Source organism: Kogia breviceps, chromosome 16, assembly GCF_026419965.1.
Source record: "Kogia breviceps isolate mKogBre1 chromosome 16, mKogBre1 haplotype 1, whole genome shotgun sequence".
Classification (NCBI taxonomy): domain Eukaryota; kingdom Metazoa; phylum Chordata; class Mammalia; order Artiodactyla; family Physeteridae; genus Kogia; species Kogia breviceps.
The window spans coordinates 21,898,147-21,916,779 of NC_081325.1; the positions used below are offsets into that span (position 1 = coordinate 21,898,147).

Below are 18,633 nucleotides of genomic sequence, written 5' to 3' on the forward strand. Positions count from 1 at the left end.
AGCTCCAGACAGCAGACCTCGGGGGGCGGGCTGGTTAAAAGCCCAAAGGAGGAAGATTTAGCAGCAGAAGTCTGTGTAATTTGTTACGTGCTAAATACAGTGCCTGGCGTGTAGAAATGGTGGCTGAATAATTCCACACTTATTGTGGTGATCTTTCTTATCATTATTATTACCAGCATCATCGTCATTATTTATTATTTATAAGAGCTGTCCAACAGTCTGCCTCAAGAAGCACTGATCTCTCTTCCATGGAAATCCAAGGTTATCACTGGGTAGCCACCTGTCTGGGGAGTTTGTCGACCTGATTCCTAACCCCTGGCCTCGCCTTCTCCTTAATCCTGTGATTCGAAGAACAGTATGTCCTGGGTAGATACAATTCCTGGCTGAGCAAACTGTCTTTTATACAGAGAAGCTTTTGCAGTGCGTGCATTTGCTGCAGTGTGCCTCCTTCCAGCAATCCCTCGAAGCATCTCTTTGATGCTGAAAAATAAAATTGCTTTGTGTGAAAGCTCCTTTAATCTTATATAGATACAAATGCCTTGTATCTTTGGGGATATGCCAAATCGCTCGTAGTGTTTCAGAATTAATCTTATTGAAGAAAGCTCTGTTTAGTTCCCATTGCTGTTTGCCCGAGATGCTGAATCATTCCACACCTATAGCCGCTTTGCCACGCCCCCTTCCAGGACTTAGTGTTGTCCAAGAGAACACATCCGCCAGTTTAGGCTGGACAATGGCATTCCCACTTTGAGTTCAGTGCTGTAGTTGTAGAAATGTTCCTTTATACAACTTTTTTTTTTTTTTTTTTTTTTGTGGTACGCGGGCCTCTCAACCGTTGTGGCCTCTCCCGTTGCGGAGCACAGGCTCAGCGGCCATGGCTCACGGGCCCAGCCGCTCCGCGGCACGTGGGATCTTCCCGGACCGGGGCACGAACCCGCGTCCGCTGCATCGGCAGGCGGACTCTCAACCAGGGAAGCCCCCTTTATACAACTTTTATCGCAATTTCTTAATGAAAGAAAGGAAGGGGTCAGAGGACTTGCCTGTTGTGAAGAATAACAAATGGAATAATGAGATGCCTCATTGATCAACTCAATATAATTACATATGATAAACCAGTGCTGCTAATATTGCTAAGAAAGATGGAGTTCATATAAGGTTACTATCTGTTGTCTCTTCCCAAAGAATACAGGACACCGCTGATTAGACTACCTAGTTTGTACAATGTATGTTTCCATATAAATGTATATTTTATATACCTATATATCAGTATGTGCATATATATATACATATATAAAATGTATATATACATGTATATATAAAATGTATATATACACACACACACATATGTATCAGTCAAATGAAATTACAACTTCCTCCCTCCCAACAAACTTCTGGATCTTCTCCATTAGGAGCCATCAGTGAGTGATCCAAACATGCAACCGTATGAAATAATTATGCATTTATTAATTTCAACACATATTTATGACCTCCTACTATGTGCCAGGCATTATTCTAGGTGGCAGGAATACAACGGCAAACAAGAGAGCAAAGTTCCTATTCTCAGATATACAGATCAATGAATGTGATACAAATGTTACGAAGAAAATAAAACAACATAATGAAATATATAGTGCCTGGGGGGTGAGGGGCTATTTTAGATCAATTAGGGCCTCGCGGAGGAGGTGACATTTGAACTAACACTTGAGGCAGAGGAGCCAGGCATCTGAAGATCCAGATGAAGAACTTTGCAGACAACGGGACTAACGGGAGAGCCCTGAGGCGGGAACAGGCTGTAGTGTGGCGCTCAAGGGGAGGAGTGAGGTTCCAGGAGGGCCAGAAAGGAAACAGGAACCAACAGGGCAGGCCTTGGAGGCCTTTCAAAGTGAAGTGGAAACCACTGGAGGGTTTCATGCAAGGTCATTAAGACACGATCTAATTTATGTGTAAAAAAGGTCACCTCTTGGGCTTCCCTGGTGGCGCGGTGGTTGAGAATCCGCCTGCCTATGCAGGGGACACGGGTTCGTGCCCCGGTCCGGGAGGACCCCACATGCCGCGGAGCGGCTGGGCCCGTGAGCCATGGCCGCTGAGCCTGCGCGCAACGGGAGAGGCCACAACAGTGAGAGGCCCGCGTACCGCAAAAAAAAAAAAAAAAAAAAAAAAAAAAGGTCACCTCTGAAGAATGATTAGAAAGCAAGAGCCAAAGCAGGGAGGCTATTGTAGAAGATGGTAGATTAGACAAGAGTGATCACAGTGGTGATAGAAAGAAGAATGGATTCAGGACAATTTTTGGAAGATGGCGTGGAGGGGACTTACTGATTAGCAGGTTTGGGAGGATGAAAGAGAGAGGAATCAAGGATGGCTCCAAGTTTCTACGTCTGAGCCACTTCATGAATTATACCAGAGGGTCCCAAACTTTCTCAGCTCATGGCACTCCCAGTATCTCAGTGAATTTTTCATGGTGCCCCCTAAGCACAAAGAAGTCTGCAATGGTTTTCATTCATTAGTTATATCCAAATAACTTAATAAACACTTGTGTTGCATCCTTATGTCATATATTTATGTCACAACTTAATACATAAAAATTGAAAGAAATAAAATAATGTTTTTACTTCATTCTTAAATAGCCACAGTTAGTTACTTATGGAATGTGTGTGTCCACTGGGCATTGCACGACTTCAGTCTTGGAATCAGACTGCACACAGCCACCCTTGTTTCCTGTTCCACACTGATTTTTGCATGGGACTTGCTTTTTGTCTCAACAACTGCCAAAAATCCAACTTTGCAAAATATGCCATGTGTTGAAAGGAATGCAGTGTAATCTAAATTAGTAGTTCATACAATAGCCAACAGATGTTGACTATGGCTGTTTTCCTCAAAACTTTTAAGTCCACTGCAGCATACCTGTGAGTTCTCTGCAGTATCCGGGGAGCCACAGTGCTAAGATTGGTCAGACCATTTAGTGACAGGACAGGGGTGTGGAATGGCAGGAGAGGTATATAAGCGAGGGCTGCTTGGCTTGGATTTCCATGGTGGATGTTCAGGGAGACGTACTGACCAAGGAAGGTTAAGGAAGAAACATTACTACAAAAACAAATTCCATTTAATCTTAGCTTAGAAAAATTATCCATTATCCAGTATGCTCGGGAAATGAGGAGTTCTCTGGCTAATTTTCTGGGTCCCTAAGAGCTAACCAGGAAACTTTTTTTTTCAGCTGTTACTGTTGAAGAATCTCTTGGCTTGGACTCAGTTCTCTCCCTGACATTGTAAGTATTGCCCATGAGCGTAACTGGGTGTAACTGCTGCTGCATCTTCCAGCTCTTGAAGGCTGCACAGTCCTGACTGCAAATAATCTCTACTGCCCTCCCTGTGAGCCACTCTGTGATCCCAGAAACAGCAATGGCAAAATGGATCTCCATGAAATTAGTTTTATTTTAAATGCCTTGTTGCCCATCAAGAGCATAACATTAGGGCTTCCCTGGTGGCGCAGTGGTTGAGAATCCGCCTGCCGATGCAGGGGATACGGGTTCGTGCCCCGGTCCGGGAAGATCCCACATGCCGCGGAGCGGCTGGGCCCGTGAGCCGTGGCCGCTGGGCCTGCGCGTCCGGAGCCTGTGCTCCACAACGGGAGAGGCCACAACGGTGAGAGGCCCGCGTACCACAAAAAAAAAAAAAAAAAAAAAAAAAAAGAGCATAACATTAGATAAATACTAGATGTGACCACCAAAAGGGCATCCAGAGAAACACAGACAGAGGATTACAATCCCTGATGCACAAAATCTGTAATCCACAAAGTTCTAAAAACTGCAAGTCTTCATGAGAAGTTTGTGGCAAACTCATCTGGACACAAAACCTGACCTGCTAGAACTCAGCTGGAAGCAAAATCCGGCCTAAACTGATGGAGGCTATTTAAAATTTCTCTTTATCCCACTTATTGCGAACAGTTACGTGTTTTGCAGCAGAAATACTAATAAGATTCACTACAGGGTGCTGCCCCAGACCCCTCTAGGGTTGTTATATATCTATGATGTATTCACCATAAGGCCAGTCTAAATCAGGAAAAAGTCTGAATTCCGCAACACTGGCCCCAGGCGTTTTGAATAAGTGATAAGTTCATCTTTAGAAACATAGTTCAGGAAGGAATCCGGATCTCTTCTAGGTCAATCCATTAATATTAGAAGTGAGAAAAGAAGCCTAGACACATGTGTGGGAGGAGCTGGGAACGTGTTCAAAATCACATATTCAGTTTGGAGCTCAGCCAAGACAGTGCTACTTCTCCTACCACCTGCTGCCCCGGAAGGCAGCCTGTGCGTGTGCTCGTACGTGTTAAGAACACGGGTGCCTCAGCACACCGTTAGTGTGGACAGACACACCCAAGATACACGCTTCCACTGAAATGCTCAACTGAGCCATTTGAAAATGAATATGTCATCGCTTATAACAGTTACCTGCTTTGTTTCAGACAATATTGAAGGTTTGAAGGAGGTTAATTCAAAGCCATTCTATATGCCTCTTGAAAATTAGTGCAGTAAACTTTTAACTAGCGATGTCTTTTCATCTGAATGAATTTCCTTTTAGCAATTAGAAATTCTAAATATTATTTCTTTGGTTTTTTGTGTGTTTTTTTTTTTTTTTTTTTTTGCGGTACGCGGGCCTCTCACTGTTGTGGCCTCTCCCGTTGCGGAGCACAGGCTCAGCGGCCATGGCTCACGGGCCCAGCCGCTCCTCGGCATGTGGGATCCTCCCAGACCGGGGCACGAACTCGTGTCCCCTGCATCGGCAGGCGGACTCTCAACCACTGCGCCACCAGGGAAGCCCCCTCTTTGTTCTTTTAAATAGTTTCTTTGTTCGCGGAATATTTGAAGGAATCACTAAGAACTTGAGTTGTAAAGGCTGGAAGGATGACATCTCTTGCTCATCCCCTCTGTTACAGGGTGGTCTAGACTTGGAACTGGAAGAGTCCTGGTCTGAATCCCAAATATAGCGCTTAGTAGCCATTGCCTAAGGCCAGTTATCCAATTTCTATGAGCCCTGGTTTTCCTCATTGAAAAAAAGGATAATAATACTTTACCAGACTTTTGTGAATCTTTAAAGTTAAAAAAAAAAAGTAATATGCTTTGTTCTAGGTACATAGTAAATGCTCAGTAAATGACAGAAGCCCAACTTTCCCCTCCCTCCTTCTCCTCACCCTCCTTCCTTCATCATGGAGAAAGCGTGTTTAACTAGAGTGTGAAGAAGAGGCTAGTGCCCTAAGAGCTCCCCTCCAAACAATGCCAGCCTCTCAGCCCTCCCTCTCAGTAGCCGGTGTTGGGAAAGAACACTGTTCTTGAGGGCAGCAGACCTGGGTCCAGGTCCTAGCTTGGCCACTTAGTAACTGTCTGACTTTAACCAAGTCATTTGATTTCTCTGAACCTCAGTGTTGTCATCTGTAAATTGAAGTGAACAGTGTTTGCTGCACAAGACGGCTATGATGCATGCATTCAATAGGGCACATTTAATTGTTTTTACAACTCAAAGTATTATACAAATTGCTGAAGACTGAGAGTTGGACCCCAAATCTGGAAACAGGAGAACATTTTCCTGATTTAAATAAAAGGAGAAGAGAAGGCAGATGTGGAAACTTATAACCCAGTGAGTTTGATATTGGTGCCGGGCAGAATTCCAGGACATTTCCTGTGATGGTTTGGGAGTACTTGGGAGAGGTGACAGGCTGCATGGATTCCTGGAAGGCCAGGTCATATAGGGTGGGACTTCTCCATCCACCCCTTAGAGCAGCGGTCCCCAACCTTTTCGGCACCAGGGACTGCTGTGGTGGAAGACAATTTTTTTTGGCGGGGGGGCGGGGAATGGTCCAGGCGGTAATGCGAGCCATGCGGGGCGGGGGGGGGGGGGGGAGCGTTGCGGAGCAGCAGGGGGAAGCTTCGCTGGCTGACCCGCAGCTCACCTCCTGCTGTGCGGCCGGTTCCTAACAGGCAGCAAACCGGTGGTGAGGGAAACCCCTGCCTTAGAGAAAGGGGTAAACCTTGAGGGGGGCATAAGTCTCAGGGAGCCAAAGAGGAGGGGCCGCAGAAAAGTGAGGGGGGAGGGGCCTCGGTGAGCAGAGGGGGAGGGGCCTCAGTGTCAAGGGGGCGGGGCTCTGAGAGCCAAGAAGGAGAAGCCTCAGGGAGCTGAGAGGGAGGGTCTCACAGAGCAGAGGGGAGGGGTCTCAGGGCCATGTCCTCAGGGCTTTCTGGCTTGACATTTATATCTATGATTTGGATGAGGACCCAGTTAATCGGAAATGGCTGGCTGTCCAATCAAAACTTATTGGGAGGAGCTGGAGAAAATGTGAAGTCCCAGTTAGAGGGTAAAGGGACGACCTGGCCCTTTGGAGTGGGTGCTCAGAAAGCCTTAACAGAGCCGACAGGGTTGAGCGTTCTCAGACCCGACACGGCGGGAAGATGGCTACACGCTCAGGCCTGGCCTTGGGCTCTGGGCTAAGCCATGCGTCTTAGGGGGCTCTTGACACCCTACAGCACTTCAGAGAAGGACCTAGAAACTACACCACCTAGTGAGTGGTGGAAGGAACCGCAAAAGGGAGGGGCCATGAGTCACTCCTCATTCAATAAATACGTAGAATTACCTACTATGGTAATTGTTCTAGGCACTTGGGCTAATCAGTGAATAAAACAAAGACCCCTGCCCTCGGTGAAGGCATCCTAGTGAGAGGAGACAGACAACACATTAACAAATGAACAAAGCATTCAGTGTGTTAGGAAAGTGATAAATGCTCTGGAAAAAAAGGGAAAGTGGGCTTCCCTGGTGGCGCAGTGGTTGAGAGTCCGCCCGCGGATGCAGGGCACGCGGGATCGAGCCCCGGTCCGGGAGGATCCCACGTGCCGCGGAGCGGCTGGACCCATGGGCCATGGCCGCTGAGCCTGTGCGTCCGGAGCCTGTGCTCCGCAACGGGAGAGGCCACAGCGGTGAGAGGCCCGCGTACCACAATAAAAAAAGAAAGAAAGAAAAAAAGGGAAAGTGGAGAAGCTTAAGGGAGATGGGAGATGCCATGACTGGGCAGGTGACAGTAAACAGGTCGGGGGGACAGGATTCATTGAGGCGGTGGTGGGAAGGAGGTGAGGGAGTGAACCAGGCAGACACCTGCGGAGCAGGCCCACGGGACGGGGAGAGCAAAGGCCTCAGGTGGGACATGCCTGGCATGTGAGGAACAGCACTGAGACCAGTGTTGCAAAAGTGGAGGGAGGGAGGGGGAGAGAGCAGTGAGAAGGAGCTGGAAGAGGTGATGGGGCCGATCAGGAAGGAGCTTGTAGGTCTTGGCCTTTAATCTGAGAGATGGGAGCCCTCCTAGGGTTTGCCTGGGGGAGTGAGGTGACTTGTGTTTCGAAAGCTGGCTACCCTGTGAAGAACAGATGTGCTAGGAGGCCACCGCAGTAACCCAGGCAAGCTGTTATGGTGGCTCGGACCAGGAGGAGAAGTGATGGGGTGTGCAGAGGGTGAGAAGTGAGGAGGTCCTTTGAACCAGCCAGATTTGCCGGTGGACTGAAGTAAGGTGAGAAGGACAGAGAAGCGTCACGTGACTTCAAGGGCTTTGTTGTCAGCCGGGGAGGAAGAGCAGGATCTCATTTTGGGCACAGCGGGTAAGATGTCTGCGCGGAGATGCTAAGAAGGCAGTTGGAGAGCTGAGCCCGGAGTCCTGGGAAAAGGTCTGATCGCTACCTTCAGACAATAAAGCAGCTGTCAAGTGGAAGAGGAGTGAGAGCTCGTCACTGAGGTTCCCCCAGGGCTGAAAAGGGCCGATGAAGGGGTGGGAGTCAAAGTGAGGAAGGCTCTGATTCAGTGCCAGGACTTGTGAACCATTCAGAGACTGAACAAGACTGAACAAGCAGCCCCATCCATTCAGTCTAGTCATCAAATCAGCTCTTTACAGAGGGAGTGCTCTGGTTTGTTTGTTTGCTTCAGTTACTTGTGTCTTCCTCTTTATCTCAAGTAAGAATATCTCAGGGATCCTGGCCTCAGCCCCTCAGAATGACAAAAGGGATCCAAAGAAAACCTCACCATAGGGAACTCAGTCAGCCTTTCACTCACAGCACCCTGTGGAAGGAGTCATGCAGATAGAAATCTACAAGCCTAGGGTAGATTTCTACGTTGACCTCTGGCATAAAGTGTTACCCCTCTTCACTAAATAAGCACATCCTCAGTGAGCACACTTGGCAAAGCACTTAGCACACTATTCAAGCTTTTCTTCCCTCATCATTCAGCAGGTATCACTGAGTGCCTATCACGTGCCAAACGCCATGCTGGCTGCGGATGTGCAGTGGTGAACTGTGCAAACGCGGTCCCAGCCGCCACCACACAGCCTCCATCAAAGGTCCCACCCTCCACAGGGGCCGGAAAGATCAAGCCAAGGCAGGAGGAGGCCAAGGGGCAAGAGCAGACCTCTCAGGGTAGCTTTTGTTTCCCTGCTTTGGACAGAGACCTGGCTCTGTTTTCTGATAGAGACAGAGAACTGTGGCTTTCCTACAAGAAAACAACAGGACACGTGTGATGATAAGCCTGCCTGAGAATCAAGCAGGTTCCAGGCAGTGGTGCGGAGAGAAGCAGAAATGGAGAGAGCGGTCCCGTTCAGAGAGGGCAGCCTGCACTCAGCATCCCCGTTCCCACGAGGGGAAGCCAGCTCAGGGTCCCCGAGACCCCCCATTTCCAAGAGAAGCCAGAACTCTTGATTTTTTGTGTGTGAATTCTGCCAATTCTAAATATTCACTCTAATTTTTAATTTTTTAAATAGAAGTTTTCAAAAATTATTATATATTTATTTTTGGCTGCACCGCACAGCACGTGGGATCGAACCCGCGCCCCCTGTGGTGGAAGCGTGGAGTCTTAACCACTGGGCCGCCAGGGAAGTCCCCGCTCTAATTTTTCTTTTTAATTATTTAACTTGAATAAAATACCTCTGGCAGCCTGCTTTGATTGACGCAGCCATTTTGTGAAGCTAGTCTAGGGATGAATGAGCTATAATCGGCTGATTATAATCAGCTCTTATAAAGTTGATGTTTCCTGTGTGACCACAGAAATTCACCTGCAATCTCTCAGAAACCAGGGTCAAAAAGAGTCAAGATCCGAATCACAAGTCAAAACCTAGACATTTGCCTCAGACACTGGGTATCAGGTTGCCATTACCGTTTATTTCTGCCTGACAGCTCTTCTTATAAATTTCCAGGAGAATTAAAGGGACAGTGTCTAGAATGCAGTTTCTTTTCTGACCTTTGGAACGAGAATGCAGCCGCCTGGAGCCTTTTTACAAGGCCCGATGAGAAAACAGAAAGGCTCAACCCTGAGGGACAGCATGCCACTTGCATTCTGGGCTGCTCAGGGGACCAGCTGATTTTGATCTTTTATCTTGAGCAGCTAAAAACTATGAAAGGCAGGGGGTCTCTGCAGTGCAAGCAGACCTTTGACGGAGTGGCTGGTGGCTGCGTGTGCGCCTTCACAGCTCCCAGGGCACGGCTGGACACACACCCCTCTCCTCGGGCTCTTCCCATCCCCGACCTCTTCCTGTGGCTTAAACATCAGGGGCGTCAGCAGCAAGCAGGGGCTCGGCACGGACAGCTATAGTAGGTAGTGTGTTTAGGTTTTAAATCAGAATAAGGTTGGAGAGGTTCCTTTAAAACAGATGGGGCTCCCAAAGACAGATATATAAGCCCCAAAGCTTTCCCACGGCTCACCCTTTGCCGCAAAGGCAACGTCCTCCATGCTCATCTCATGTATGATCTACACTTCACCTCCTCCAAAAAGCACTCGAGGTAGCCTATATGAAAGGACTTGTGTAAACTACAGAGCTGTAAAGTGATGGAGAAAGAGCAAGTCAACTGCAGGCCGAGCTCCCAGGCTCTATTTCCTAAGTGTTGGTGAGCGGCCACAAGAATACTCCTGCTCCGGAGTTACTTTAATCGTATCGCCTTCCTGGTCACCTCCCAACACAAGATGCTCAATATCGGGCCCCTAGCTCTGTCTTTACTTGTACTGCCTTGTCATCTCTCTGCCAGGTCAGTCTTCCCTGCCCCGGCAGGTCTAGTTACTCCTCACCCTCCCACCCTCTAAACTGTCAAGCTACCCACCAGGCCCTTCCCCTTCTCTTTCCCGGATCTCGCAATCTTTTTTTTTAAATTTCTTCTTGGCTGCGTTGGGTCTTCGTTGCTCATGTGGGCTTTTCTCTAGTTGTGTCGGGCGTGGGCTTCTCACTGCGGTGGCTTCTCTTGTTGTGGAGCACAGGCTCTAAGCACGCGGGCTTCGGTAGTTGCGGAGCACAGGCTTGGTAGTTGCGGAGGACAGGCTCAGTAGTTGTGGCTCGCAGGCTCAGTAGTTGTGGCGCATGGGCTTAGTTGCTCCGCGGCATGTGGGATCTTCCCGGACCAGGGTTCGAACCCGTGTCCCCTGCATTGACAGGTGGGTTCTTAACCACTGCGCCACCAGGGAAGCCCTCAGTTCTTCTCCGGATTTACATTTTGTGAAGCTGCCTGTCAGGAGCTGGGTTCTCTGCAAATAGACTCTAAGATGCAAACTGTTGAGAGGAAACCTGTTGAGATGTGAAATGTGTATTAGGGACAAACCCCTGAGAAAGCAAGGGCAAGGATGCAGGACAGGCCGAGGGAGACGGTGCAGTGGAGCAGGCTTGGTGAGCCCGGCCCGCCTGGAGGAGGCTCGTGGGTGACTACGACCTCTCAGAGGTGTGCCGCCTGGGCTCGGCTGCACTTTTCCACCCCCATCTTGCCTTGTCACCAGATGTGGGTGCCCCAAGAGGGGCGTGGCTTCCAGAAGGCGGCTCCTGGCAGATGAGGCAGACCCTGAGGCCGCTGGGGCCCGGGACTGGGTGCTGACCACGCCCCACCGCTGGGCAGCAAGCCGTTCTGGGAAAAGAGCTCCGGGCAGCGCACTTCTATGTTCACCACAGCGACCCAGGCTAATCCTACGGGAATCCGGGAATCCAAGGGCCCTAGCAACCCTGCAGGTGCACAAATACGGCCCATTATTGATACCGACCCGTGTTCCTGGACTCTTTAATCAGTAGAAATTGATACGAGGCCAGACGAGAAATGCAGGCAAGACCTTACTGGGACTCGTGCTGCAGCGTCAAGAGCCAAAACAAGTAAGAGGGGCCCCTGCTCGCTCCCCGAGGCAGGCGTGAGCTGGTCCCTTGAACGGAGTGAGGTCGGGTGGGAGGAGTGGCTTACACCGTCTGCCCGCCCCCTCGGTGGCGCGCTGCGTGAAGGGATCCTGTGCGGTTCCCTCCTTTGATTCCCGGCACCTCAGCAGTGGCAGCTGGGCTTGACCTTTTGGGAGCTTTGTTGTTCATAATTTGCCCCAACTGCACATGCGTGCAACTATTTTTAGTCCCTTATAGTTCCTTCGTATTCTGTTGCTTGAGGAGACGTTGGTCCAGGTGTAAGCACTGCAGTAAAGGGTCCCAGGTCCCAGACTGTCTCATTATGAATGTCTTTGACCTCACACCCGTCATCTCAGGCATCAGGGTGCACGTATGCTAGAGAGTGATCCTCATGACCTCATCTGGCTGGTTCCCTAGAACAGAGCTTCCCAATCAGAGATCTGGGAAAAGGGAGGCCAAGAGATGTACCTCTTAAGCCCTTAGAGCAAACAGGAGGGTTCTGGGCCAGTTATCTGCAGTTTATCCCATTGTGCAGAATAACTATTAACATTTTTTTTTTTTTTTTTTTTTTTTTTTTTTTTTTGTGGTATGCGGGCCTCTCACTGTTGTGGCCTTTCCCATTGAGGAGCATAGGCTCCAGACGCACAGGCTCAGCGGCCATGGCTCACGGGCCCAGCCGCTCCGCGGCATGTGGGATCTTCCCGGACCGGGGCACGAACCCGTGTCCCCTGCATCGGCAGGCGGATTCTCAACCACTGCGCCACCAGGGAAGCCCCAACATTTTTTAAATTGTGGGATGCCCTGCTCTAGAGGCATCTATTCTTGGTCCTTCATTCAGTCACTGATCGTTTACTTTGGGTATCTTTATGATGCATCAGGCACTGAGCCAACCATGGGAGAGAGAGCAGGGGACAGGCCACATAAGGTCACTGTCATTGAGACATGTAGATATAGTGGACAAGAAATATTGAGCAAGTAAACATGGAAACAGAACCATAAATAGAAACAGGGTAAGTGCTCTAGGAGAGAATAACAGAGTAGGAGAATAGAGAAGGAACAATAAGAGAGGAAGTCAGAGAGACTGGCAGGTGCCAGATCTCCAGGGCCCTGGGAGCCCTGGAGTGGGGTTCACATTTTATTCTCCGTGCCAGAGAAAGCCACCGGGGGATTGTTAAGCAATGCATATCCTGATGTGAGTTATATTTTCCCAAGAACACTCCTCGTGGAGAATGACTACAGGACAGCAGCAGTGGTGACAGGAAGGCCAGTTAAGAGCACGCGGCAATAATCCAGACTAGAGATGGTACAGTTCACTGCGGGTAGTGACAGTAGAGCAGAGAAGAGAGGAAGGATTTGAAATCGATTTGCAAATGAGAATCAATCCTTCCCGCCATCGAGAAGTTCACACTCTGTTGGAAAGACAGATGTGCAAACAAACTATGTAATATAGCAAAATCGTTACTTTAATGAAAATACAGAAGGTACAGATGGAGCATAGGGTGGAACACGGAATGTTCCATGCCCCGGGGGAATGTAGGTACTCACAGCTGTGCTAAATCTGGGGAGTAAAAATAGGTGTTTGCTGAGTGAACTAACACTTTGCCCAGTGGGTGGTGCTTCCAGCAGGGGTCGCGGCCAGGAGCACGTGCCTGGCAGACGTCCAACCACAGGGACCTTCACTGACCAAGGCCCCACAAGCTGGACCCGCCTGGACCTCTTGCATTGCACTTGCCACTCTGTGTACAGAAATCTGTTGGAATGTCTGTTTCTCTCCCCAGTTTGAAGCTCCTGGAAGACAGTCTATGTCCTGATTACTGTAGCAATAAATATTTCTTGATGAGTAAGTAAAAGTCTTCTCTAATGACTGCACCACTAAACACCGATGGCTCCTTCACTTTCCAGCTCTCCTCACTGACTTCATATTGTGCAGTCATTTCAAAGGTGCTGCCTTCAGATGTGGTCTCTCCAACCCACTTCTGGAGGGTAAAACCTCTGCCTTCTCTTTTTGTGCCTTTTCACAGGCCACCATGTACTGATATGCATACTCAAAGGGCCATCCCAAGACCACGGAATGCAATGAGTGAACAACATGCAGTAGGTAATTCCTAACTAATGGGGTCTTATTCCTTTCTCGGTTACCAGGGTGATGAAGTAGTGACTCTGCCTGCTGCAGAAGGCTTTCCTCTGCTAAATGCCTCCCAGCATGTCTGCTAGAAATCTTCAGCCATCGGGAACATCACCTCCTCACCCTTCCACAACTTTCCACCACTCCACGCAGACCTTATCTTCACAGGAAGAAGGTACCAAGGGAGATGAGAAGAGTTCAATGGAAGAATTTTTATTTCTTCAAGAGGAAAAGAGCCCAGAGGAAGACCAGTACCTAGAGGAGGAGGAAAATTATCTGAAAGGAAAGGAGCATCTGAAGGAGGAAAAGTATCTACAGAAGAAAGAGCTGCTGGAAGGAAAAATGTTTCTGTATGAAAAGTTTCTGGAAGAGGGTGAGTATCTGGGGAGGACGTCCCATAGATGGTGGTTCTAGTTCATCACAATGTCCGGGAAAAAAGAACAGGCTTGAGATACAGCCAAAGCGCAAACGATCGACCCTACACACTGCGCTGGCAGACTCATGAATCATTTCTGACCAAGTCCTACTCACAAGTTCAAGAGCTGTGCCCCCAGGCACTGAGCCTACGGAGCAGACAAGGAGACCTGATGAACGGGAAGCGCCTGTTCGTAAAAAACAAAATAAGACAAACAGAAAACACCCCCTAACTTGTATCTTTTCTTTTTCCTAGTTGCACAAGTAATACATGTGCATGGTAGATGTTTGAGAAACTGTATATTCGTAAAAAGAAGAAAGCAAAAATCACTCCCATTCAGAGATGATAATCGCTTTTACACTTTGGTTATGTCCTCCCCAGACACTATATAGTGCTTGCAACCTGCCCTTTAAGGTATATTTATTTCTGTATTATAATTACATATAAATATTACATACTTATAGGAATGTCATTTCATGCTTTCAATTTTCTACAAGTCATTTTAATGGCTGCATCACATTGTATTATATTTTCAAACCATAATTTTTGTGTGTGTGTGTGTGTGATACGCGGGCCTCTCACTGCCGTGGCCTCTCCCGTTGCGGAGCACAGGCTCCGGACGCGCAGGCTCAGCGGCCATGGCTCGCGGACCCAGCCACTCCGCGGCGTGTGGGATCTTCCCGGACCGGGGCACGAACCCGCGTCCCCTGCATCGGCAGGCGGACTCGCAACCACTGCGCCACCAGGGAAGCCCAAACCATAATATTTTAATTGATTTCCTATTATTGATCATTTATTGCTTCTGATTTTTTTGTTACTTTTTAAAACAGCACTTTGATAAACACCCTTAGAGCTAAATTTCATTAATGAGCTCTAATTATTTCCTAGAATACATTTCCACCATCTGTTACTAAGTCAGCAGAGACTAGTACACTTCCCAGGGTGCCCTTTCAGTCCCTGGAAGGCATCATCTTACCCTGCTGGAGGGTATTTAACTTTGGAGCGATTGCTCTCATCCTAGAGCTGACACTTTTCCAATGCTGTTTCTGCAATTGGCAACTTTTCCTTAAGTTGGGTTTTATTATTTGGCAGTGGTCTCCTTGTGCTGTTGCCCCAAGTGGCTAATATGCATTTATTCACAGGCCCACACAGTGTCTTCCCTCGATGTTATGACTAAATGGACATATCCAGCCAGGAACGGAAAGTTAAAAATCCAGGTCATCTGCATCATCTTAATGTTGACCTAGAAACAGAACTAAACTATTTTTTCTGGATCCCGTTCTGTTACCAACCGCCAGCGTCTCGGGGAGCTTGAATTTTTAAATCCCAGTCTGACTGCACACTACCTACAACCTAAAAGCTGGGTGGATTCGGCAGCCACACAGGTGTTTTACCTTTACCTCCTCTCCATTCAATCAGATGTATCATCCTACATTCCTATTGCCCTCACAAAAGTTAGTACGTTGGAGCGCTCATTCCTCTGTTGCTGGGAAATTCTCGCTTCTGTGTGCCTCTACCACTGAGCTCCCTCTCAGAATCCTAATAACACTGCTGTTCAAGTACCAAGTGTAATTCTAATACTGAAAAATAGCCATTTCTTTTGCACAGTATGAATCAAGCATTCTTAACGTGTCCCTGCTATGTGTTGGACCTTTGTAAATACCTTACCCCGCTAGAACAGGACAGATACAGTGCTGTCAAGTGAATGGAACTGTGTATAAAGCAAAGGCTTTGAAAATAAACGCCCTGCTAGCAGAAATTGGAGAGGCACTGAAAAACCTGTAGGGGAATACCAGGACGCCTTTGAAGGCACATGGGAGCATGTCTGAGTCTGCGAAAACCCAGGGTACCAAGCCAGGCTGTACAAAACAGATTAAGTTAAGAAGGAGTTTACAAGAGGATCTTAAATCTCCAAAAGAATTTACATCATGATTTCTTTATGTATAATTTCTCCCCAATACCTTTATGATGTAACTTTGTTTATCTCTTGTTTTGAACCTCAGAGCCTAACAAGAGTGCTTTCCGGACTCAGATCCTCAGTAAAAGCAAACTGAATCAAATTCAATTTCATTCATTTCACAAAGCCAGCCATCTATAGAGACACACACATGCACACACACACCTTTTTTCTTGTTTTTTGTGGTTTTTTTGGTTTTTTTTAAATTTTTATTGGCGTATAATTGATTTACAATGTTGTGTTAGTTTCAGGCGTACCACAAAGTGAATCAGTCATACATACACATATGTCCACTCTTTTTTAGATTCTTTTCCCATATAGGCCATTACAGAGTATTGAGTCAAGTTCCCTGTGCTATACGGTAGGTCCTTATTAGTTATCTATTTTATATATAGTAGTGTGCATATGTCAATCCCAATCACCCATACTTATTTTTAAAAACAGCATTATGAATTAATCGGCCCCTATAAAATGAGCCCAAGAAATGACAAATGGGCTTCCATCTCGCATGCTGATGGATTAATTATTAGAGGTTAGTGGTGAAGCACTGTAATGAGAAGGATTTTGAGACCTCGTTTGGGCTCAGCAGGAAAAGTGTGCCACGATCCACCAGTGATGTCTGCCACAGGATCAGGAGAGGAGAAAGGAGCATGCACGCTATTTACTTGTCCATTTGGTGGCAGATATGAACGTGTCACAAAGAACACTTTTTTCTTCCTCTCTCAAGACCTTGACTGCATAGGTTTGAACACCACTCTCTCCCACTTATTAGTTGCATGAGCTTGGACAAGTCACTTAACCTCTGTCTTAGTTTTCTTAGCTGTAAATTAGGAGTAACAGTAGGCCTACCTTATAGGATGTTTGTGAGGATGAAAGGGGTTAAATTATGTAAAGCATTTTGAGCTATGCCAGGCACATAGCATTTTAAGACTATGTAAGTGTTAGCTATTATTGTTGTTATTCTTATATTTTATTATTTCCTTACCATTGATTTGTGAAGGGTAAATTACATCCCCTGGCCACATTTTCCTCTTTTGTGAAATGGACAGAACAAAAACACAAGAGAAGATGCAATGAACTAGGGTGTGGGAGGAATCTATGGCCCCCACCCAGCATTCTGCAGGAAGGTCAGAGTCTCCCATTGCCCTGGACCAATCAGGGTACGTCAGACTAACAACCCTCACCCCCTCTCTTCTTTAAAAGAAGGGATGATCTTCTCCATGATTTGTGAGGAAACCCAATAAAATTAGATGAGCAACTTGAATGTAAATGCGCCACCGACTGTCACGGAATAATCAATAGCCACATGTGACTGATCTCCCCAGATTTGAACTGGGAGGTTCCAAATCATTTCTGTGAAACATGGGTGTAAACCCTGTGGTGTCAGAGTCAGAAGATCCAGCACAAGGGTGGGCCTTTGACCTTGGGCATGTCAACTACCTCCTCCAAGTTTCCCTTTCCCCACGTGAAAAAATTCCTTGTGATTGTAGCAATTAAATGAAAGAACATTCTGAAAATGCTTTGAAAGCTCTCCCACCCCATACAACTGTCACGTGTAAAAATGCTTTTCTGATCTCACAAGGTGCAGGAAGGCTCTAGAAGGAAGAAGTACGATCTACATTTCTGCCATGCTGTCACAGAACAGGAAACCACCCCACAATGAGGCCCCTTTTGTTTATTTAGAACCCAAGACCTTCCTAAAGATGAATTCTGCTCTGTGGCAAATAATGCCGCAGAGATGTCACAGTATATTCATTTTGATTCGTAATGTATATAATATATCTGCTGGATTTGATTTTCTTTCCCCTTGCTAGCTCCTCTTTGGAGGCTCCAAATGCTGTTTGGCCTAAATGCTACAATTTGGTCGCCATTTCCAGTTGAGAGGTGGTTCCCCGAGTACCATTTCCAAATGGGGAACCTAGCAATTCTGTGTATTTAATAAGAAAGGTTTGAGATACACCGATAAGGCAGAGATGGGAGAGCCAGACAACCGGTCCAGCAGGAAAGTTCACAGATAGTGGCAGAGCTTCCCCATCAGGGTGCCATGGGTCGGTCACTATTGGGGGGAGATGCTGAGCCCCAAGACCAGTCGCCCGAGCCTCCACTCTGCTCCTGTACAAACAGTATCATTTCTGTGTGTGTCTTGGCCTGAAGGTCGGGAGCACAGTCCAGTGGCATAGGGTGTATAGTGTATATTTCACAATCTGTTTCCTTCCATCTTCCAGCCACTCTTTACCCCCCGCCCCCTTCACAGAGGAGGATCCTGGAGTTTGAGAGAGGGTATGTGACTTCTCCAAGGTCATGGAAAATAATTAGAGGGGCCAAGACAGGCTCCCAAGCCTTCTCTTCTTTCTCTTCTAGTCACTTCTCTTCCTTTTCTCCTTTCTTCCCTCCTTTCACCCTTTGTTTCTGCTTTTTAATAAATTACATGCATATTTTAATTTGAGAAGAGTAACATAAAAAGAAGCAAAATCTACTTTTGTTCATTTTTTTAGTGGAAAATTTGAAAAGTAGAAAAATAACACCCAACCTACCAACATCCAAATATAAGTAAAGCTGATTCACATTTTATCATTTTTACTCTGTTCCTCCTGCCCTCGTTTTTTGCATGTTTGGTGGTTGTGGTCCTTGTTTTGTCCTGTTTTTACCACTTTAAATATGCTGTATATAAAATAAGTTTGTATTTTACTTTTGTAACTTAGTATCGTGACTTCCATATTTGCCTATATTGCTTAATTTCTGTAGACATCACTTTTAATAGCCAAGTAATATTCCTCGATAATAGTCTGTCTCATGGGTAAACTATGGATAAGTGTTGAACATTCAAGTTTCAAGCTCAAAGTTTCTGACTGTCATTTCTTTACTACTTCAACTGTGCCATTCTCTAGAATCTATACTCTATTTTGTTCCAATTGTACCTGAAATTCTTCATGTCATATCATTCAAAGCCAACGGTCAGGTGATTAAATGACACAAATAGAGTC

General features: G+C 47.0%; 1 protein-coding gene across 1 annotated transcript in view; it reads left to right on the forward strand.

Moving 5' to 3' along the window:
- Nucleotides 1–13,355: 13,355 nt before the first annotated feature.
- ERICH6B (glutamate rich 6B) overlaps nucleotides 13,356–18,633 on the forward strand; it is a 43,262-nt gene continuing 37,984 nt past the window's right edge. Inside the window, exon 1 of the mRNA XM_067016900.1 lies at nucleotides 13,356–13,650. Coding sequence (XP_066873001.1) covers nucleotides 13,356–13,650 — 295 coding nt within the window. The remainder of the gene's footprint in view (nucleotides 13,651–18,633) is intronic.